At 37.3% G+C, this 24,037-nt stretch overlaps 1 protein-coding gene across 6 annotated transcripts in view; it reads left to right on the forward strand.

Annotated features, from left to right (window-relative positions):
* The window catches only part of LOC121639698 (phospholipid-transporting ATPase ABCA1-like), a 165,289-nt gene that overhangs the window by 85,286 nt on the left and 55,966 nt on the right, over positions 1-24,037 (forward strand). For all 6 annotated transcript variants that reach the window (XM_041985132.1, XM_041985133.1, XM_041985127.1 and 3 more), the window contains 6 exons: positions 1,962-2,060; positions 2,319-2,508; positions 14,434-14,528; positions 16,175-16,280; positions 21,369-21,443; positions 22,414-22,583. In XM_041985132.1, coding sequence (XP_041841066.1) covers positions 1,962-2,060; positions 2,319-2,508; positions 14,434-14,528; positions 16,175-16,280; positions 21,369-21,443; positions 22,414-22,583 — 735 coding nt within the window. The remainder of the gene's footprint in view (positions 1-1,961; positions 2,061-2,318; positions 2,509-14,433; positions 14,529-16,174; positions 16,281-21,368; positions 21,444-22,413; positions 22,584-24,037) is intronic.

Here is a 24,037-nt window from a genome sequence, read left to right on the forward strand (position 1 = left end):
ACATGTTTACCTGCTGTCCATATAAGTGCAATATCACTAATATTAATATCAGAAGTGTTATACTTTGGACTACCACTACCTCATGCACATACATACTTGCACATATGTATCTAGGCTGCACATGCAAACTGGGCTCTTTAGTGTTTACTGTTATCTTTTATTTTTATTTTATTTAAAATTGTGCTGTTTATATTCTATTGTATTTAGCTTATATTCTATTTATATTTAGCCTATATTTCTATTTTTTTTCTTTTTTTTTCTCTTCATGTCTTATTTTATTTCACTTATTGCCCTCCTTCTTATGGCTCAAACCGGGACCTCAGTTCTAATTTCGTACCATAAACATGTAAATGTGAGCTGGTATGACAATAAAGTTCCTTGAATCCTTGAATCCTTGAATCCTTATATAGCCTTCATTTGACTTTCTTCTGATATTATCTTAGTTCTTCCTTATGTGAGCTATTCATTAGTTCCACCATTTCTGTGTATATGCACAAGTCTTCATTTTGAAGCTATCCAATAGTTTTATTATCTTGAATAACATGGTAACCCAGCCATTGTTAATTGCAAAACAGATGGCTGCACATAATCCATTTTTACAAGCAGACCACTTCAATCGCACACTCACTGGTGGCCAGGAAGTGACCGTGTGACCTTCATGGAGACGCCTCTAAATGAGGCAATGAATGCTGTATTAATCCAAATGGTCGGCTGGGCTGTGGCCATTGCTGGCTGAAAGCCATCGTGATGGTCTTTATGAAACACTGTTTTAACTCCCACAGTACCCTTAAGATAAAGGGCAGATAGTGTGTCTCGAGTAATGAGAATAGGAAGATTGTTTAAATGAGACACAGGTCTTAGATATCTACAGGACACTAAGATAATAATGAAAGGCTGTGAAGAGCCTATATGGTACAGGGATTTCTTAGTAGGCTCGTGTTGGCAAAACCTTGCACAAGAAAAGGCAATTAGCTTGTCTGATGCTATGAAGAACAGTATTTCAGTAGTACTTTAGAAATTCATGTTTTGTACCCAAAGCCAAGGAAGGGAAAAAGGTGCAGATAAACTGAATAACAAGGAAATCCACAACAACTGTGAAAGAAGATAGATTAGAGCAGTGTTTCCCAACCTGGGGTCCCAAGAGCATCCCCAAAGAGCACAAGGGGTCCACAAGACTGTAGATAGCCTGCAAGATAAAATTAAGGCTATGTCGTCATGGAGATAAGTTAAGGTTTTTATCATTTAGACATTTCGTTCACATTGAACCGGCATTTTGGGAGCCTGGAAATACTAAATTTTAAAACCAGGTTCTAAATTGAATATATGGGGCTCATCATCTTTTGCTATACAAGAGTATCTTAAAACACATATCCTTGGTCAAAAATAAGAGAAAAAAAGTTACTGAGAAGGCTACATCTTTTGCAACCTATCAGTTTTCATCTTTGTACAGTGTTGACGTAAAGGTCAGTGAGCTACTGGAGCTACAGTTATGGAGTAGATGATGCCTATCCTGGCAACCTGGATAACCTGATTAAAGCATAAAGCCAAGCATGGTATCCACCTGGGGAGGGGTATTGGCTTTTTGGTAGTGAATGGGGGTCCACTGGATTAAATGTGTGAAAATCTGACAAATTTCAAACGTTGATTATGAAATCTGTCAAATTTGTTGTTTTTTGTTACTGTAATTGATGTTTAGTGACAGTGTACATCCATGAAGATTTCTCTATATTTATTGTGTTTTGGCTGGTTTCTGTTAGATGTCCTATTACAAGTACCAGATGTTTTAACATTAAGTAAGACTACTAATATTATTTATCATTTTAATTCAGCAGATTAACTCCTAATTACTGTTTTTCCTTTTAAATAACTATTGATTGTGACAGATTTGCTGCTACACAGTGACACATGTAAAACTACATCTATAATCAAATTATGTCAATGTGAATTTGGAATATTTACAGCAATGATATGCCAGAAAACACAGAGGTGTCTCAGGTGGTGGAAACTTTGGTCAACAACCCTGGCTTTGGGACACGCTGCATGGATAGAGATCCGATACCGTGAGTATTTCTGAGGATGCAAGAGGGATGAAATGAACCTAGAATACATCAGTGTCAGATGGTGCTGATAGAATTTGAAGTTTTGCAAGTTGTTTGGTTAAAAGTTAAACAGCGGTGTTTTGGCCTCTTCTAAGAAATCCTACAAAAAAAAAAAACAAAAAAAAAAAAAAACAAAAAAAAACTGCTGTTCTGCATTACCTTTACCTTTAATCATCATTGCAAGGACATAGTCATGCATTCCTCAATGTTTTCCTGCAGGAAATTACCATGTTCCTCCAGTGGGTCTGATTGGTTCACTCCCCCTGTGGATCAGTCAGTCATTGACATCTTCCTCAACGGGAACTGGAGCATGTCTAACCCCTCGCCCTCCTGTCAGTGCAGCACTCCCAAACGCACAATTATGTTACCTGACTGTCCACCTGGTGCAGGGGGTCTTCCTCCACCTCAGGTTAGTCTGTGACTTCAGAGCATCTTTCTTTTGTTAGTGCAGCCACTTAATCTGTGAAGTGCTATCATCTGTAAAAATGAATGTGCCAGAATCTGCCCGAGGTTCTTTGAGCAAGGCAGGGCTACTGTTTTTGCTTGGCTGTGCATCTCTTTGGTGAAAATATGCACCAACCAGACAGAGAGCAAGAGAGTTCAATGATGTAAATGTAAAAGATGAAGTATAAATCAGTGACATAATAGTACAATGAAAATGCTTATCATGGAAGCTTTTGGGTTGCATTGTGAAAGTCCCAGTCAGCATCATTATGATTCGGAAACATAAAGGTACTTACTAACAGGGAATTTGCATTGGGTTGCAAAATGTAAATCAGCTTTTTGTATTGCCTCTCTTTTGTAAGGTAGTGTGCATGCCTGAAACTAAAACAGATTCCAGTGAAAATATGTTGAAAGTTTCAGAAACTGTAGTTCAACTAGTTCCCTCATTCCTATTGTCCCTGGTTTAAAAAAATAAATAAATAAAAAGAGAGAGTATACACCTACAGCATGTCCTTTACCTCTTTCAGTGTTATTTGACAGCTTTTTCAAAATGTACCATCCCTCAGGACATTTCACTGCTAGCACAGACTCAGTAGTGGACCTCACCTTTTCTGCTCACACCACACATCCTGCACATCTCATCCTCCACAAGTCAATACTAATTCTTTATAGGCTATTACTTTAACAATATACATGGCCAAATGCAGCCAGGGCAAATGTTGCGTGGTCTTACCTGACATGATGTGATCCAAGCTGAGATCGATGGGCAACTTAGGGTACCTTGCATCACTGCCTAGCAGCATCACCTGCTGACTGAACCAATCATGATACAAAGAGAAAGTGTCGTCTCATTTGGAGCTAAACGATTTGCTCTGCGGTCTCCCAATGATGATGAGAAATCTAAGGTTTTGAGAGGGATGGAGAAGCTGCGGCTGCCACTGCAGTGTCATTTCATTAGAGCTAACAATGTCTGTTTACTCAGGCTTTGTTTCATGTGCCTGCATTTTAAGAGCATTGGGTTTGAGCATCTCATAGGTAACCTTATCTGAATCTGTCAATATGTTCTTCCAGTGGGAGACGCTTGGTGGTTCAGAATTGGTTTGTAATAGTTTGCTTTGAGCCAGAAAGAGAAAAAAAAAAGTATGACAGTCTTGTTTCCCGATCCTTGACATTTGGCTTCAGAAGTGCATCTGTGTGAAAGATGAGGGGAAAAAAAAAAAAAAAAAAAATATGTGTGTGTGTGCGTGCAGTCATCTGCCTCGACTGGTTGGGGTAGGAAAGACAGGAATAAGAGTCCAACTACCACCAAAACTTTTAGCTAGGGAGACCTGCTGAGAGAGAGAAAAGAAGAAATATGTTAACAATGTCAAAACGGTGATGTATTTACACAGTACATGGGTGACAATGAGCAGAGGGTTTAAAAGGAAGTGTTCAGTGCATCATGAGATGTCCCTTAGCAGTTTAAGCCTATGGCAGCATAACTAAGGGATGGCTAGAGCACCCCTAACTATAAGATTTATCAAAAAAGAAGGTTTTAAACCTAAAGGTAGAGGTAGTGTGTCTGCCTCCTGAACCCAAAATGGGAGCTAACTTTTATGTTTCAATAAGTTTTAACCAGCTATCAAACTTTGGTTGGGTAATAAGTGGTATCTCAGACAGACCGGATTGTGAGCTGGTGGGCAGCTGCAGTATAACTACATTTTAGAAGTGATACGTTGAGGCAGGAAATCTTTTTGTGCAGATAGGTAATCTTAGAAAATTATGTTGTCTTGTAAATGAAAATGATACCTACATACTAATTCATAGAAATGAATTACAAAAATTAGTAAAAGAAAATCTAAAATATCAATTGTAGCCAAATATACAAGGTGTATCACCCCTGTGGTGTCCCTATCTCTGACTTTCTTATCAAGTACCCACCCCCCAGGGACACAGAAACATGGACTTTATTAATGCATGAATGCACTCATAATCAAAGACATGAAGATGCATTGTTAAAGCCAGTATATAACAGCCACATTGTGCCATAATAGAACACAAGCATCAGCAAACATGCATAAAATACCATGTACATTCTTGGGGATAGTAATTATAAGCCTAGCCCATTATCAGAGCCAATATTCTTTTTTTTTTCCCTTGATGAGTGTTGATTTATTTGTGCCAGTTCCCACTACAACAAATTAGTTTTAAAATATGTACTTCTTGCTCTCTAATGCAGCCACCTCTTGAGCAATGTCCCTCTCACAGCACTAATCAAGCCCATCAACCCTGAAGGATATTGTGCCACAGATAATAGAGACTGTGCGCTGGTAAACTGGACAAGCTCCAGTGAGTGAGCTGCTGAGCTGTGGATTGGATCTAAAAAATCTGTGGAGGTTGCCATTATTATTACAATCTTAATCTCGTCCATTTCTGACAGGCCTTTAGCAGCAACTAGGCAGGATACACCCTGGACAGGTCACTAGTCTATCGAAGAGTTAAAAGTACAGTATCTTTATTTTAAAATATTTTGTGTTCCTGTTGTTTCATCACTGTTTCACAAATTTCTCATTTAAGATAAGTCATTAAAACTACTTCCCAGGTACAGTGTCTAAGAACTGTACCGTCCATTCTTTAACACATTTTCATCTCAGGTGCAGCAGTGACTGTACTGCAGGTAACTACTTCAAAACTGAGTACATGTGTACTGTCTTTTTCTATGTGCCTTTAAGGTGTAATTCATACCACGCGGTACTCTATCACCTGTCAAAAAAAGCTGGTACTGCAGTTTTAGAGCTCAGAATTTTCCCAATACACACACAGGGTTGTCCATTTAGAGACGCCGTAGGAAAAATGGTGCCAAAAAATATGGCAGCTGCTATGTGGATCCACAGCAAATAGTTATACAGTAAATGAACAATTCTAAGGAAATAAAAACATATAACTTATTTAAGTAAAGTGATTAGATACCTATGGAATTTTTTCTATAATTGACTTTTGATTTTATTACACACTGCACCTCTAAGATAGGTAATAAAAAACAATGCTAAGGTTGGATTAACTTCATGGCTTCTGTAAAACAAGAAGCTTTAGGCTAGGCAAAGCAAATTTATTTGTAAAGCACATTTCATGTACAAGATAATTCAAAGTCCTTTACCCAAATTTCCCTGAGGGCTCTCCGAAGGGATTAATAAAGTATTTCTATTCTATTCTATTCTATTCTATTCTATACATAAAACATTTAAAGAATGACAAATGGTGCAAAGAAAGCATTGAAAAGTGGTAACATATAGCAAAAAATACAATAAAATCATAATAAAACCATAAATGAAAATGATAATGAAAGCAAGATAAGTAAAAAAAATTACCTTGCAGAATTTATGCATGGACGCATGAGAAAAGAAATGTTTTTAACCTGGATTTAAAAATGTCAACATTTGGGGAAAGTTTAATCTCCACTGGCAGTTTGTTCCACTTGTTTGCAGCATGACAGCTAAATCCTGCTTCTCCATGTTTAGTCTGGACTCCGGTCTGGACTAGTTGATTTGTAAACGATTGGAAGGGTTTTAAAATCTACCAGTGTAAAGATTTTAAAACTGGTGTGATGTGTTCAGATCTCTTTGTCCTGGTTAAAACTCTAGCAGCAGCATTTTGTATGAGCTGCAGATGTTTAATGCTCTTTTTAGGAAGTCCTGTTAAAAAACCATTACAGTAAAACAGTCTACTGGAGATGAATGCATAGATGAGTTTCTCTTGGTTTTTCTGGGAGACTAAACTTTTAATTCTGTTGATATTTCTGAGCTTGTAAAAAGCTGTCTTAGTGACAGCTTTGATGTGGCTGTTGAAAATCAGATCTGAGTCTATCAACACTCCAAGGTTACGAACATGCTTTAATATCCTGCACCAAATTGCACATTCCTCTAAAATACATTACACTGAAAGCTGTTGTGCTGCTATAAATCCGCACAGGCATACAGTGAATGGAAGCTGATGCTAAACCATAAATGAATGGGGGTAATTAGAAAACAGAAGTTATTATTAGTACTAAGTATATTTACAACCCAGTACATTTCCATATCCCTGAAATCACACATCAAGACAGCTATATATATAGCTATATTTTTGTTTCCTGTTCTCTTAAACTCGGTGTACACAAAATTCAGATACTCATTACATTCATTTCACAACTAATTAATAATGTATAAGGTCTTTAAAACATTTAGTCCTTGAATAATAGCTGTAGATCCCAGCTGCCTTTTCTTGCCACTGTTAGATTTTCATTTACTTGAAGTTTATTAAGCAGTAAAACCAAAGAGCTGACATCAGTTTTCATTTGTGCTTCACCACACAAGCACTAATTTGCACACTTGATCAGAAAGTTGGGATAATGCCAGCACTTCAGCTGATATATTAATAGATTTAGAATTACACTGCTCTAGAAATTTCTAAAAAAAACTTTAAGGCTTTGACGTTGCTACTATGAGCAAATACAATGTTAAAGCAATGTAAGGATCTCCTACTACACTGTGACCAAAAGTCTTTTGTCTTAATGCTATTTTTAAGATGTTTAAAACTAATTGGGTATTTTAGGGTTAAATCAAAGTATCTATATTTGACAAATATGTTAAGCAGAACTTTTTTTAATGGTATTCTGTCTGGGGTATATAGAAAAATTCTATTGTGTTCACTGGGCTCCTTTCAGCTCTGATCTTTGACTCAATGAGGGAATGAAAAGAGTTAAGAAAAAACACTGGTGCTGCCACATGACAGCATTAACAGCCATAACAGACCCCCTAAATGACTGATGCATTTGAATGTACCATCTTGCAAGGACAAATGAACAAAAAGTCTAGAAAAGGACTTTGCAAAGTTGATAACTCACAACAAGCAGGGCATCTAATGACACAGTTTAAAGTTACTCTTTCCAGTCCTTTGTGTCCCTCTGTATCCACTATTCTTACCCTTCATACTATATTGTCACATAATGTGCCATTTTAAACTGCATGGATTTGTAGTTCTTTGTACAACTTGTCTATCTTGCTGTGCTTCGTTCTGTGACAAGGCCATTGAGTGCCTTTTAAAGGGAAAAATTGTCTACGAATCATGTTGAAGGATGATTGTTCTGACAGTCGAACATGAGAACTGCCCTTTGTGTAACCTTTTTAGGTCCCCAGTGTTTGAGCCTATAGCTTATGAGGTCACTATTTCTACTTGGGAACCTACTGGGCCATCAGAGTCTTTCATCATAATCGTTTTTTTTTTCTTTCTTCATTGAAAAATAGCCTGTGTTCTCTCATTTATGATGCCCCTCTAGCTGAATCTTTCTGTCATAACTTATAAATTTCTCCATCTCTGTTACTTTCCTGGACTCTTATTTTATTCCATCAATGCAAATAATATGGCATGTGCTAGGTAGTTTAAGTTTTATTCCCTCGGATTAGATTTTATTTATTGCATATTTTTTGTTCCATTTGAGATGTTGTAAAAAGATAATAAATGAACTAATACTTTTGTATTTTAACATCCGGGAGAACATTGACTTTTCCCTAAATGAACTTGACAGTCACTCTTCTGCCTTCTTCTACCTTTTTTTTTTATATAATAAAGAAATACTGCACTCTTTCTTTACAGGGATCAGTTTTTGTAACCCAGTGAGCTAGCAAGTGGTCCAGCTTTTGCAGTTTCATATGATGAAATAAATTGTCATGTTGTTGTCATAGTATGTTATTGTATATGGTAGAAATGTACTGTTAGTGATTTTGTGGTGGAATGGGGGCATGTAATTAAAATATGACCATCCACAAGACAGTGAATGAAAGTATACAGCCCTCCATGCACCATTTTTAAATTCTTGGTGTTTCTTTGCTGTTAAAAACAATCCATTAGTGGGTCATAGCACAGTTTAATTTGGTATGTAGTGTAGTAAGTGAGGTTTTTCTGGATGTGCATCATATATTGTTGTCGGTAGGGTCATCCAATACATTTCTCTAATAATTTCTACAGACATGAAATTGTTGCATGGTGAGTTAAAGGCTTTGCGATAAATAATAATAAATACATGAAGTATTAACAATAGAATAGAATAGAAAATAATTTATTAATCCCTTTGGAGAGTCCTCAGGGAAAAATGTGTAGGCATGTCTGTTTGCATGCGAATGCATGCATTTGATGTTATCACTGCAACCTGTACAGGATGGTTCATCGTAGGTGGTCATAAATTAATGCAAGTCCATGGGACAGACCACCCATGGAAGTGGAGCACATCATGAAGATGTATTCCTTTTGACCTGAAAGTCTCCCCTGTTGAATAAATCATGACAAAGTGTTCTAGCTTCACATAAGTTTTTTTTTTTTTTTTTTTTTTTTTTCCTTTATCCTGCTGAGCCTCTGAATATGCCCTTGAGAAACTCCAGAAAATAAGAGAAGAGGGGGAGATGGACACAGCACCACAGGAGGTCATGTGAAAGCATTGTTTCCATGGTAATGGCAGGCGATAGTAAGTATGCTATCAATTCTAAGATATTGACTCTTGTTCAGTGGTGATATTTAACCTTCATAGATGAATAGGCCATCACGCGTGCAGAGGAATTGATAAAGCAGACACATTCACCACATTACAACTGATGTCTTTATCATTTGGAAACTGGCCTAACTACAGCTTGCTTGCAAATTACTCTGCTTGGCCTCATCTATCATGCTACTGAAATCGGCCATTAGCTTACCATTTATGTGGAGATAAAGAGACAGGTTTGTGTGGTGAATACAATTACAGTGCCTACATTAACTTGTTGGATTAAATGTCTAAACAAAAGTCTTTCAGCAAGAGTATTTGTATTAAGGGTTATAAGATTAAAAGTACTGAATTTATATAGCAGTGTGATCCCTAAGCTCGCTAAATGTATTTTTGTGTTCTCCTCATACAGATTCAGCAAGACTAAAATACAATCCTAATTCCAAAGAAGGTTGGATGGTTTTTATAACAAATAAAATCTGAATACATTGATGTGTATATCACAAACAGTATTTTATTCAAAACTGAAAATAGCACATCAAAGGTAAAAGTTAGAAGTTTTATTATTTTATCAAATATATTGAATTTAATGGCAACATAGTAAGGTAGAAAACAAGCTAGAGGGACATTTTGTAACTAAATTGGTTATTTAGCAACAGGACAGATAAAAAAAGAGCACCTCAGAGAGACAGAGGATCTTAAAAGTAAAGATTGACCGTGGTTCAGCAATCTGTGGAAAAACTGTGTCGTAAATGTTCCTAAATATAGAATTTCTAGGATTAATTTACAAATGCATCCCATTTACAAATGTAGATCAGTTCATTTCAGTTCAGACAACTTTATTTATCCTTAAAAGGCAATTCAGTTTCACACAGTACCCAGTGCAGAGCAGACACTGTGAATGGAAAATGTGTTTATAGCCCAGCTTCACAAGAAAATGTGTAAGAAGTTTTCTTTCCCAGTGGTACAATTCAGGGTAAAACCATTAAGATAGCAGCATAAATGGTTGTTGCTCTTTTGTGTATAAAGCATGTGACATTACCCTAACCTTGACACATGCACACTAAAATGAGTGTGTTGTGGAAATTAAATATTATTTTTTCAGAGAAGATGAATAAAGTGAGATTGGAAATGCCCTCACTTGCCTTTTGTGTGTTTATCCAGACAAGGAACTTTATAAAGAAATGTTCTTATACCAGTAAGCCCTAACGTTGACAAGTAGACTAAAGAAATGATAAGGACAGACTTATTTATAGAGCTTTCACATGGGTTTTACTTGTGATGTGGTTTCCATGGTTTCAGGGGATGTGAAAACCAAAACCAGATAGCAGGGAACCAAGGAGAGAAATGATCTGAGAGGTGATCAGTGACCTTCCATCGCTTCATTACTGCAACTCTCTTTGGCTCTATGAGGCAGTAGATGCACAGATTAATACAGTATTACATTAAACTACAAGTAAAATATACTTTTCCATTACAGCTTGACCATTAATCACATATACTTTTTAAGCTTCAACCTTGTATTAACATGTCAACCTAACCATGCACATTGTTTCAAACTCTGTCTACTTTTTATCAATAAAAATTGAAGGGAGAGAAAAGATGAATCACAAGTGAGAGAAAAGTGGAAAAGTAAAAGAACTGTTAAATATTGTCAGATGGGCCTATATCACATGTTTTTGTGTAAGCGAGGCAGTGGTCCAACCCCATCCTCTGATCTATTTCTGCCTCATTAGCAATCAAATAACTATTCAACCAAGCCCCAGTGCTCACCAGGAGCCCAAATGAATTGTCTTTTTTTAAGGTTTTTAGCTGAGTGAAATATAGGAATATAGGAAGTGTATGAGCAGTAGCCATCAAAAGAGATGTTCAGAGATTCTCTTTATTCTAAGGTAAAGAGCTTCTAAGCTTTTGTCATTATCTCCTTTAGGAAAGGAAACCCCGGAGCGTCCTTCATGATAGAAAAATGATTATTTCCTTTCTACAATTACTGGCAGCTCCAGCTTTCAACGTGCTGCTCCTTAATGGTTATCCAGTGTTATACACTGATTAATGTTGATAAATATTAGAAAAGAGGAGTAAATTTCACTTAAATGCTTTTTTTTTTTTTTTTTTTTGTTAAAAACCTTTGCTAATATATGGCATTTGATATGGTAAGTCATGCTGTATATCTTAAAGTAGCACTGTATACATTTCTAATTGTAAAAATATATGTTTGTGACTCATTTTTAGGGCCCGGTGACATTTATTATGCACATTTGTGAAGCCATGTAGCTGTCATTTCCCCAAGCAATCCCAAACTTTGCAACTGAGTTCCACTTGATGGCAGATGCTAGATGCTGGATATCAATGCACTGGCTGATTGGGCTCTGTACCTGATTCATTAATACAATGAGATATTATCGAAGGAAGAGAGGAAAAGAGAGAGAGCAAGAAAAGAGTCAACATCAAACTGACTTTTACTGACTGGAGAGAGCTCAGAGTACAGGTAGGATGCAACATGGATGCCAAATTAGCTGTTTTGGAGGTGCTTTACTGAGAAAATCAGAAAAACTGCTGCATCTTCAACATATTGATTTGTAAAATATTTCTTGCACATCTGTAATTTTAGGGCAGCAAACCTAAACAACACCTTGATGTGTTGTCTTTTCCATAGCCCTTCCAACATTTTCTTACCACATTTCCTTAGCCACATGAAACGTTACAAGACGTAAAAAGGAAAGAGCTCAGCAGAAAATAATGGGAGGTATTTTTTTTTACTTTACTCTTTGGCATTGAGCCTGGATATTCCAATTTTTTTTTGTGTGTTTTGTGTGTTGTTGAGACAGTGTACCATACATCTGAGGGCATATTTTGTCTCAGACTGCAGCTGTTGAAAGAATAAATCCAGCTAAGTGCTGATCAGCTCCACATGCCCGTTCACACTGAACCTGGCAAGCACAATGCGGCTGGCACATCCTTTCTCCGCTGGGCTCAGTAGGTTTGTCACTTTGACTCCCAAAACGTTCAGATTCATTTTGGGTTAAATCGACCTGTCCCAAGCCACCCTCTCTGCAGAAAGCAGGGGATGCTGGAAACAAAAGCAGAAGAGTCATTGACTTGTGAGGTGAAGCAAATGGAAGGGTGATGTAGAGGTTAGCCTTTGTTGTTGCAAAGTATAACAGAAGGGGCCTGGATAAGAATATGTCACCAGGTTTGGATGTGTGCCACTCAATCTCCCATGAGGCCTTTTGTTCTGGTTAGCAACTGTATGTTTGTAGCACAGTGTGTGCTCTACACACCACCCTGTATTTTATTATGTAAGAGTACTATTTGTCTTAGTCTCAAATGTTTGTGGGAATGTGATCATTTTTTGGATATAATTTTACAACACAGTGCAATGTGCTGAACTCAAGTTATCTTACATCCCATCACACACAATGGGCTTCCTGCCACTTTCTCTACCAACACATCCTGCTATAACGAATTCAAGGATTTTAAAATTACTTCAAACATGCATGTCAATATAATTATCCTGTTCATCAGTCATAAAACAGGTGACTGTACAATCTATCTTGAATTTTACCTTAAAGGTACAGCACAAAATAACCAAGATTAATATGAGCACAGCACAGTCACTTATCTCCGCAGTGCTCGAGGATGCCAGCTCATTCAACAGATTTGATTACTTCTTAGTTTACATTTCCCTCACCCCTGCTTGCTTCCCCAGCTATCAAGCTAGAGAACTGATGTCTCATACAGAATGCCAAGCACGCCAATGCTGTTTCTAGGTAATGAACAAGGGATGCAGGCCCAGGTATTACACAGCCACATAATGTTCCCATTTCAGTCTTTTTGATGGGGGGTATGGACCCAGGCCAAAATAATTATACCCACACTGACTGTGGGCCCGGATATAAAGTCATTGTACACTCGGTGGAGTGTAAAGGCTCCTATTTTTTGGTTTTGTTTGTGTCTCAGTTCTTGTGGATTTTAGAAAGAGAAGCATGTTTGTTCAGAGATAAGCCAAGGTTGCTGTGCCGTTCCTCCTCCTTATCTCTGATTTCTAAGCCAGATGGGACCTCTTCCTCTTCTGTTTTCTCCTCTTGTTTCTTCCTCTTTTAACTTCTGATTTCCATTCTTCTCTTTTTCTTCCCCAAATTTGAACTTTATGTTTTTACCCTCTATAAAATTGCCCTTTTGTTATATAATTTACTTTTCATTTCTAATTTTGCCTCAACCTTCTCATCAATTTACAAATACTTCTATACTCATAGTCTGCAATTACATCAATACAATAAGCAGACTTTGAAATCTTAAAACCGCCTCATTTATCATGTTAAAACCCAACTTTGTTTAAAATGGTGCTACATTTATGATAAGCAAGAAAGATTAGATATATGTACAAAGCTAATTGACATGTGGGGGAACTGGTTAAACAACATTCAATGTGTACCCAACACTCACAAATCAAGCCCTTTGTAACTGGGGGGTGTGTTGGTAAATTGTGTTGGAGTTGGGGGTCTAAATTGCACTTTATAAAGGATAATGCTGCTTAGTAATTAGTGTTTCATCTCTAAACAAGCAAGGAAAAAGCAGCTTGGGGTTGTGATGTGTGTGTGTGTGCTGAGTATCACTCTACACGAAGTGGGGCGTATTCATAGCAGTGTGTCGCACCCTCTCTTAATTGGATGTTTGAATGTGCCTATTCATCCGCAGAGGGGCATCTAATTAGGGTCCTTTGACATTAGACACAGCTCTACGAGTTTTGGCAGGGGTCTAGATTTCAGCAAGGCTTCCCATAGTCAAGCTTAATTGACTATTATGATAAGGGGTAAGAGAATATGTTTCACAGTGGCATGAACAGATACAACCTGCAAAATACTCTTGCTCTTAAGTATTGTTGATTTTGAATCAGGTCAATGAGTTTTTATGGGTGGGTAAGTGTCTGTTCCTCCTGGAGTCTGCCTTTGATCAGCCTTTCTGCTCAGGATGCTGCAATACAGTCCCAACACAGCAAGGCTCCAAGTGAAAATGCTTGATATGTTATACTTATGTTCCATGAGTAAAATCAAAGACATCGCAGCATTTTATCACGAGTGTTCTCAGCTTTATCTTGGATTCCTGAACACATAGAAATTATTTCAAACCTGTGCTCTGCCTTTAAATCTTTTCAAAGCTAGAAACAAAGCCACATTTAACTGAGTATAATGTCAGTTGAGAAACCCACAAAATCCACTATGCTCTTTGGAATTTTGTATTAGTAAATCTGTTTCTTCACAGCAGGAAGCAGTTGCTTTCAGAAAAAGATAAAGGGACAAAAACATCAGCTTGAGATCACTGAAATGACAATTCCAAATGTCATTAATCAGTGAAAATGGGAAGATTTCAAACTGATTAGTCTTTTTCTCTGTTTAACAGAGGATCCAGAACACAACGGACACTCTGCTGAATTTAACTGGACGCAACATGACAGACTTCTTGGTCAAGACGCTTGAGCATTTGGGGAAACAAAGGTAATTTAAAGAGGTGCTAATTTTTTTTTTTTTTATGTTTTATTGATTTTAATCAGAATGCTGTAGTTTACCCAGGTATGTTGGAGCAGATAAGGCTAGCATTTTGTTTAAGTGCTTGGGTCAGCTGTTTCTTGTGGTTTTATTTATTCATTTTTTTTAATTCAGGGAGCGCCAAATTATTTCCCAAGGTGCTCCTGGGATGTTGGTGTTTCCACTTTCAGAAGAACACCTGAGAATAGCATGCTTGAAGGGACAATGCAGTGCATGTTGTGCTGTCATTTCTATCTCTACACATTATGCAGTTGTCATGTTTTGACAAATCCTGCTGGGCTAGTCTTTGATACACTTCGCTAACCTGTCATTTCACTGAATGACAACATTCAGAGCCACCCCGTCAATAAGAAATGAATAATTACAAGAATTTGCTTGTGATTGTTAAGTTTTAAATATAAAGTCACCTTCAGCTGGTTGTGTTTATGTATGTATAGCTGTGAGGGTATAAGTATCCTCACAACAGTAATTTGACTCTTTTGAAACAGAGTACCCATTTAGTCCTTTTATACTTGTGGACTTTTTCCTTTTTGTTTGGTTATATCCAGGTGTTGACTTATAGATTTTGGGGTTGGCCAGGTGGTGTGTTTAGCTTGTCAGCACTTCTAAGTAAAGACATTTAGTAGTCCAAAATTCAGGACTTTGCCTCAAAAGATCTGATGCTTTACAATAAGAAACAACCCTGACATTTTACAGCTGTGATTGGGATGCATGCAGACCTGAAAAATGATTAACTTTGGCTTGAACCCAGACACACACCCAACTGATACTCATGTTATTTGAATATTGGTGCAGGTATAGCCACTGCATTTCCCAGTTCTCTTTTAGTTTCAGTTCCTATCCAAGCTATGACAGGTTCTGTGAAGACCGCTTTATGGACCCAGTTTGTGAATTACCCCATCATGTCACATTTTTGAAGATGACAAGTTAACCTCATGAAGCTGTTATTTGAAATTTATTTTACGTGATTAATTTCTGGGCTGCCCCAGTAAACTGATAGTTACTACTGAACCTATTTCTGTCATAACCTCCATCTTCCTTCATTTTGTGTCGTATTTTCTGAGGCTACTATTAAATGAAGATTTAAATGCCAAATAATATTATAAACTTAATGATTTTTAGTAATTATGCTGAAGTAGAGCACAAATTTTCTGTTTTATTGTATTGCATTTTAGGCTACATTATACAATATTAGGTCTAGAAAAAAGGTGATATAAATTTCCCAGTGATATTAGAATTTATAGCGTTCATATTTGTCCTGTGACAGAGATACATGATAATTATGGGGTGAAAAAAACCTAATCTAGTAATGAAAGCCTTGTGCAATGATTAAAAATATCAGATTGTACAGACTTGGTTAAATATGTTTAAACCATTTTAATAGAAGTCATGACCACTACTGGGGAGTATATTTATTTATTTATTTATTTATTTATTTATTCATTCAGGGTTGAGGGTTTTAATTAAAAAGGTAGAAGTTGAAGTCAGAAGTCCTTTTTGTATGTTTGTTTTATTTTTTGCTATGCCATGGTGTGTCCTTGGCATAAATCTGACTCTTTGACTTCTGTTTTCTTTTTTGTCTGCTGCTGCTGAAGGTACGGCGGGATCTCTGTTGGAGCAATTAACTCACAAGTCCTTATGACGGAGGCAATGATCAAAGCTGCATTCAGGGATCTAAAAGAGCTTTTCAATTCTTCTCAGGTTTGTAACAGTACTGACCCTAACACAATCAAACTTGGTAATATAACAAGCTTATGTGTTGAGGAGATTTAAGCTCAAGTTTAAGTACAGAATCGTCATATAGCCCCTGACTGAATTCAGAAGAGTTGCCTTGAATATTTCAACAGACATTCAGCCTGCACAACTGCTTGCTTTTAAATGTAATACCAATAAACACCAGTGCCACCATTATAGTTTTAAGTTGTACATACCAATGTCCCATCCTCATCAACATGATATTTATGGAACAGGTTGAGGGCATTTTTTTTACAAACTGGATGTAAACATCCACAATAACTTGATTATAACCTGGTTTTCTGTGACCTCATAGAACAAGCTCTTAGGCACAACTCCAGTCCACAATCCAGATTCTAATGAAGCTGTATGAGACATCTACAAGGATCAGTTAATAAAGTGGAGACACTTTTTTTAATCCAAAAGGTGACATCTGCATTTGAACATGCTTTTCTACAAAAAACACTTTTCTTACCATACTTTAGTGCAGGGCAGACAAAAATCCTTAATTTTCTTCTAACCCACTGACCTTGAGGTCTGTGTCAGTGGTGATGCTGTTCTTTTTCACTAAAGTATTGTGATCCAGCATGCAGGTTAGCTGTCACAACATCGATTGTATGCCTCTATGACAAAGTTTCCCTCTATGTGCTTGAAGCAGAAAAAAAACTGTCCTACACAGAAAGATTGAGAATTGTTCAAAATATTGCCAACATTGTTTCAGTAGGTGCTGCTTTTTGGGGGGAAATAATGCAAAATGAGTTCAAAAAAGTCTCAAGTGTACTTGTGTATTGATTCATTGTGTGTGCATAAAGAAAGGAAGGGTCAATGTAATATTAGTGTGAAGGGGAGAGGGTGGACGGCCAAACAGAAGTGCTGGACACAGGTAATAAGAGTGGGAAACCCTAAATAAATCTATTATTTGATAAATCACCTTCACTACATATTACATGGAACAGCCATGCAGTCATGGTTATGTAGCTGTTATTGTTTCTGGTGAAATGTCCAACTTATTGGGTGGATGGTCACATATTGTGCTTGGAAAATAAACACTTAGAACTTTTGTATACTTAACAATTTTAATGTAATAACAGGTTTTAAAATTATTTGACAGATTGGTGTAAAACTAGAGCAGACACATTTTTTTCACAGGCTTACAGATATGACTGAGCTCTTAATAAAATCTGGCATGCCTTAGATACTACAGCAGCTTCTTTTTCTTCATTTAATTTACACACCTCTATTCAGGTGGATCATTTTAAAGATGTGGAGTGACCTCTGACTCCACTTTTTTTCCCCCTTTTTACAGTCTGTAGTACTTGATTACTTCGTGAGTATGTTATTGTCTGAGAGAATATAAAGTCGTGTCAGCAGTTTGACCATAGTAGGGTAAGGATCCCTTGTCAAATTGAAAACTGGAATCTTTTCATTTCCAGTGTGTGAAAATTGAAATAATATCAATTAGATGTCAGGGTTCTTTATTGGGATGGAAAACATCAAACAATTTTCTGCTAGGGCATAATTAGCTCATTTGTTTTTCATGTTAAAGGGGGCAATGTAATGAAATTAGCAATGCAAAAAATGTTTAAATTCCAGTTTCTGAGGTACAGCAAATGCAGCATCATCTGCAGCTGAAGTCCCTTGGAGAGAACAAGGGAGGGAGCTTAACATATGGGTAAATCTGCTATATCTTAACCCTGCAAATTCAAATGACTCACTAAATTACATTATTCAGAAATGGCAACTATTAAACAAAATGTCAGGATAATGTTGTTAGTGACTTCAAAAACCTAAATGTATGCTCCCAAGCACATAAAATATTGTTTCCCCTTAGATAGTCATTCCAAATTTCACTTTTTCATCTAGTGATGATGATTTAGGTAAGGCAATTTATTTAAATAGCGCATTTCATACGTAAAGCAACCCAATATTCTGTTCATGATGGATAGTAACAAACAGCAGAACACAATGATTTACGTATGATAAGAACAGATGTCAACTTGCCGTTACTTGATAAGTAATGCTATTCTCCATTCTTCAGACTGTTCACTACTAGTTAGCGAGTTTTGGTATTCTGTCACATGAGGCCAGCTTCTGTTAAAATTAGTTCAAAGCAATTTTGTAAACTTTGATATTGTTTCTGTTCCTTTGATGTTTTCAAGTGTATCCAAATTTTAGCTTACTAAAATTCTCTTTTAACATCATTATTACCATTGGGGCTTTTGTATTGTCACCTTGTATCACAAAACAAATGTACCTGACATTAAGTGGATCCAACACTAAATGCTTAGACCAGCTCTGTGAGTAAAGAGATTTTCTGCTGTTCTCCAGTCAAGGCTGCAGCTTGCCAGAAGTCATTTGAGTGTGTCGCTCCTAATTGGAGCATTGCATGCTTTGTTCAGCTAGCTTTATTTCTTAGATACAAGTGCTTGGTTGGACTCTTTGAACCCACTGAATTGAAGAACTCACAAAAAAAGAATTAATTGAAAGGATGGAGAAAGTTAAGATTCTTTAAATCTTTATTTTGAATGTCCATGGCAACAGGCTTTGATTGTTTGTGCATTGCTTTGAAAAGATGACTAAATCTGAGTCTTCAGCACACATTCAATCTAACAAAATTTTTTTTCCTCATATATTTTTTTACTTATTCTTCTTATTTAACATCTAAAACTAAATTTTCCATGTATAATTCCATTCAAATTTCACCCAAGAATGTGTGTCCTTAAGCATATTGTTTCTTGAACTTGATGTCAACTCATCGTCTCCTTGCATCTTGTCCTATCTGCCTCATGATCGCTCTCTTGCAAACTCACTCATTAACATTTCTAATTTTTTATGCACATTCAAACTGCTGTGAGATCAGCACAGTACTTTGCCCAGAGGCATCTCCAGTTTCATCCCTATGTGCCTCTCTGTGTCTCCTGGATCTCAATGCTAATGTGACTTTAATTTGAGCAGCAACAATGATGTAACCCTAATGGCCGGCCATTAGCCATCCCAGCTCTGCCGTCCTTGTTATTGAAAGCACTACCCTGTCCTTGGGAGATGTCTGGCGCTCTGCTAATGCTTGGCAGATATTGGGATATGAGATGATGATGAGATGAAGCAGCATGTTTGCATTTGGAGCCACCTCTGCCAGCTGGGATGTAGTTTTTGAAATTTCTGTTTAATAGCAATTTCCTGTTTCTAGCAGAGAAAAGTAGTTATGTTCAGCAAGACATGGGGAGAAAGATAAAAATAAGAAAGCCTAAGTGCTGAAAATTGTATGATCAAGTCAAAAAACATCTAAAAAAGAAGAAAGCTGTAGATTATATTAATGGAAGACTGTTCCCTGAAGTGCTTTTGTAATTCGTTCAATTGAGGTTTCACTCTGAAATCATTCAGAAAAAATCCTTCACTGTATTCAGCTATAACGCCATCCTGGCAGGTTGTCATACACTCAAACACACACTGACACATGTTAACACTGTGCCACATAACCTGTTTGACCAGTAAACTGTGCAGGTCACTGTGGAATACTAGCCAAAAAAAAAGTCACCAAACACTCGAGTGGCCTCATCACAGTGTCGTAATCCACGGCACTGATGGGGTCTGCAGGCCAAACCAGCCTTGTCATTGTTCTTGAGCAGGAAGGAGTTTGTCAAGGATTAGACCCATGCAGCTGCTGGCCCACTTCTCATCTTGCTTCAGCCACCGCTAATCCTCAGAATTGCAGCCTGTTGGAGCTCTTCTTCCTGGCTTTGCATGAGTAAAACTTGGAGTCAAGTGAAATTACAAAACATGATAGAGATTTTTTTTTTTTTTAAATATTTACCTACAGTATTTAGTTTTTTTTTGTTTTTTTTTTAACTGCAGAATGCACCAGAGTCAAGATTGGGAGTTTTGTTCTCAATCCTGAATATTAAGAGATTTAAATCAGCGAGGATGTTATTCAGCACTTGTGGTGGATGACATGGAAAAGGTTGTGATGTGTTATTGAAAAAATGTGTAAAAATTTTGTTAAGTCAAGGAAGCAGACAGATTTCACATTTTTGATATTATGGCCAAATATTTGGTGGAATTAAGCATTGTGGGATTAAAATAAAATAAAAAACAGACATAGAATGATTTAAGTCTCTCGACCTGTGGTGCTGAAGCCATCTTTTCATTGTCCATTTCTCTCTTTTTTTCACCTCTTTCAGCGCAGACGGGAACCTGCACCTGAGCACACGCCTGCATTCTTTGGATGTCTTTTTCAATTTCTCTCTCCTTATATTTTCCACCTCCCACCTCTCTCACAAATGTCGCCCACACTTTACCTCCACAGACCTCTCCTCACTCCATGCCATATCCACTTTCTCCCACCTTTTCCACTCTCCTCTGCTTTCTGATGAAGGTGGAGTCCAACAGGAGGTCCATTTGCATTTATATCGCAGATGTAATGTGCTCAGCACTCTTACGGCTTGGCAGCATGGTATCAACATGACACTTTCGAAATCGCATGCCTGTCATCTCAAACCCTCATCCCAAGGCTCATTACACATGATGCATGAGTGAAGCAAAGCAGCTTTTAATGCATGCTGTCCATTCTTCAACTTTTTTTTTACTATTTCCATTTCCTTACCTTGCTACAAAATGCAACAGACTCTCACTGAATGTGTTTTCTTTGCTGTTATTTTCATGTCTATTTTTACATGAATACTTGGTCATTTCTTCCAGGTTTAGTTAGAAGTGATGGAGACATTGAGCAATTACTGTTAACTCTGAGTCTGTGTTTCATGCTTTTCATGAATTTAATTATTTCTTACTTTTTAATAAAACAGAAAAGTGAAGGAAAAAAGAGAAAAAAATAGCCAAAGAAGCATAGGGTCCTTTTTATTTTCTTTTTTTTCTGAAGTCTGTGGAAAATAAGGGGCTCAGCTCTCCCAAATGCTCTCCAGAAGTCTTAATTCTTGTCTCCCTCTGCTTCATGTTTTGCATTTCAAAGAGCAGTGGTGGTTTTCCATGTGTATCCAATTAAGTCTCCAACTCAGATTTTTTTTTTTTCTCGTCCCCCCCTCCCCCCTCCATCTTTATTAGGATAATGTGACTGATCAGACTTTCCAAAGGGCCGAGACACTACTGAAGAATCTTGGAACAAGGGACAATGTTAAGGTATCGCTTTAATTGTCGGGTACTGTTACCAATCAAATGGGATGAAAATGGGTTGATAGAAGAGATTAAATTGGTCTGGCATGATAGGGATTTTGGGTGGAACTTTGGTGATTAAGAGAAATCGGGCCTCGAGGCAGTGAAGCACAAATGTAAATCCTTTTTTCTCTTTTTTAATCTGTGTTAGTACCCAGTCAACATTTTTGCATGTACACACCTTTAGGAGCCCTCAAGACAGCCGTTTAAAGCATTTTTTTTTTCATATTATGTTACAAAGAACTCAATTTAATGCTTAACTTTACTCTCTTTTCACATTTTGTTCATGGCTTTTAAGTTATTGCCACATGCAAATGTCACTTCATCAATGACACTTGCTCTGCTACTTTCTCAAAAACATTGGATCTTACTCTCTGAAGGATGTGCAGCTAAAACCAAACATGATCTGTCTTTTTAAGATAAAGAAAGAAGAGTTGCAAATGCACACATGCACATGCGTATGCACGTGTTGTGTTTATGTGGGCACTTTACATTCCTCTACATGCTCCTTTGTGATGCAGTGTAATGTTAGGCTGGTACTCAGACACCACCCACTCTTAATTATCATAGCACCATCAGTGGACAGTCTTCTTTTATACCAATTTTCTTTCATCTATTCTTTTTCTTCTGCACCCCAGCAACAAATGGGTCAGAAAAATCACTTACATAAAAAAAGAATGCTTTTAAAATGTTTTTACTCCGCAGCTCGTATGTTATGTCAGATCAGGATTAGAAAACACAACAAGCTGTTATATCCAATTAATGAAAAGCAAAGTTTGTGGGCTCTTCTGTGGAGGACCCAGCTGTTGTCTCAATGAAATTAATATTACATGGCATTGCTAGATGAAGTTGCTTTTAGCTAAAAGACATTACATCTAAAGGAACTTCCATATTTCCATGCTGCTCTTAGTGCTAGTGCTTGTTTCTTCCATGACAGGTGTGGTTTTACAACCAAGCATGGCATAGCATGGTGTCCTTCCTTAGTGTGGCCAGCAACGGCATCCTGAGAGGAAATCTGCCAGTAGGACAGAATCCACGGCAATATGGCATCTCCGTCACTAATCATCCGCTCAATCTCACCAAGGAACAGCTCTCCTATATGGCCATGTGAGTCCAAAGAAATGATTATGTTGTCTTTTTTAGATTAATTAATTTAATATGGTGTCATTTAGTGACCTAACCTATTGTCAAAATGATGCAGTGAAGAACACTGCTGTCTTGCTGAAAAAGGTGAGGAGTTTTGAGGGTGGGGCATGCTTACTTATGTATACTTGCTCCTGGAGTTTCTCTTTTTACTCACAGTCCAAAAATCATAAGGTTAGATTAATTAATTGTAATAATTGATGGTGAATTATAAGGCAGATCTTTCTGCAGAGATTAATTCAGAATGAAGAGCGTTTAAAAGCTTTAGTTTGTGTACTTGCTGTTAACAATGGTGTGCTGAAACTGAGCAGCACAACATCACATGCTTTTGTATACCTCTAATATTACAGATTTTACAGTTCATTGAATTGATTGTAAATATTCAGCAATGAATCTGACAAATCTGAAATGTGTAATATCTTAATAATATAGTTCAGGTCACTGTATGTATTTGTAATTCTACAGATGCATTGTTAGCCTCCCTGATGTCCTGTTAGCATTGCTCAGCTAACTATATTTGTTATCCAGATCCCCATTAGCTGCCACTAAGGTGGTACTGTAGGTGCTCTTCCTGGGGTCTGCAAAAGCATATAATGTATTACATAATGTAAGCTATGAGTTTATTTTCATGAAGAGATGGTAACTGTGATTTGATCTCAGGTAGTCACTCAGATAACCTGTGGGGACACATTTTAGAGCACATACACACCAGACCTGTAGATCCGAATGTTTTGTGTGGAAAGGTTTAGAGTAATTGCCCAACCAAACTGTGATGTGGATGATAGAACTGAACTCTTGTCTGCCTAAAAACATAGGTCTTGGTTTGCTTCAGGTGAATAAAACACAGAAGTGGACTACAGCACAAGGCATTGTACGTACAATGCAGGCCATTGTAGGTAAATGCAATCAAAACATGTGTAAGCAGTAGCTGGGAGAAATGACTGAGGATGGCTGATAGAAGATAACAGAAGTTCTGATAGCAATATGGTCAACCCAAGACTAGTAGGATCAAGCTCCACGGATTCCGCTTAAGTGGTGGGTAAAGAAGTTGTCCTTCAGTAGATGAGCAGGTTTCTTCTTCTTCTTCACTATCTCTTGATGCAGCACTGGTGATGAGGGTAATTATTCAAAAAGTTTGGTTTGTTGACAGGAAAAATGTTGTACCCAAAAATTTAACAAAATCTCTTATTGGACAGAGTCTAGCGGACTATATGTATTAAGTTTAAACACATCCTTAATGACAGGTGTGAACAAACATACAGTTGTTAGACTTGCCCAGGTCTACCCAAGACATGCTAACACTAGGTCTAAACAACCTCTGTGTTTTGCATTAACTGGCAAACTATCCAGACTGCAACCCACCGCTAAACCTCCGTTAGCTGAGACAAGCTCTTGCCATTGAAAGCAATGTAGTGGAG

The sequence above is a fragment of the Melanotaenia boesemani genome, chromosome 5, assembly GCF_017639745.1.
Source record: "Melanotaenia boesemani isolate fMelBoe1 chromosome 5, fMelBoe1.pri, whole genome shotgun sequence".
Taxonomy (NCBI): Eukaryota; Metazoa; Chordata; class Actinopteri; order Atheriniformes; family Melanotaeniidae; genus Melanotaenia; species Melanotaenia boesemani.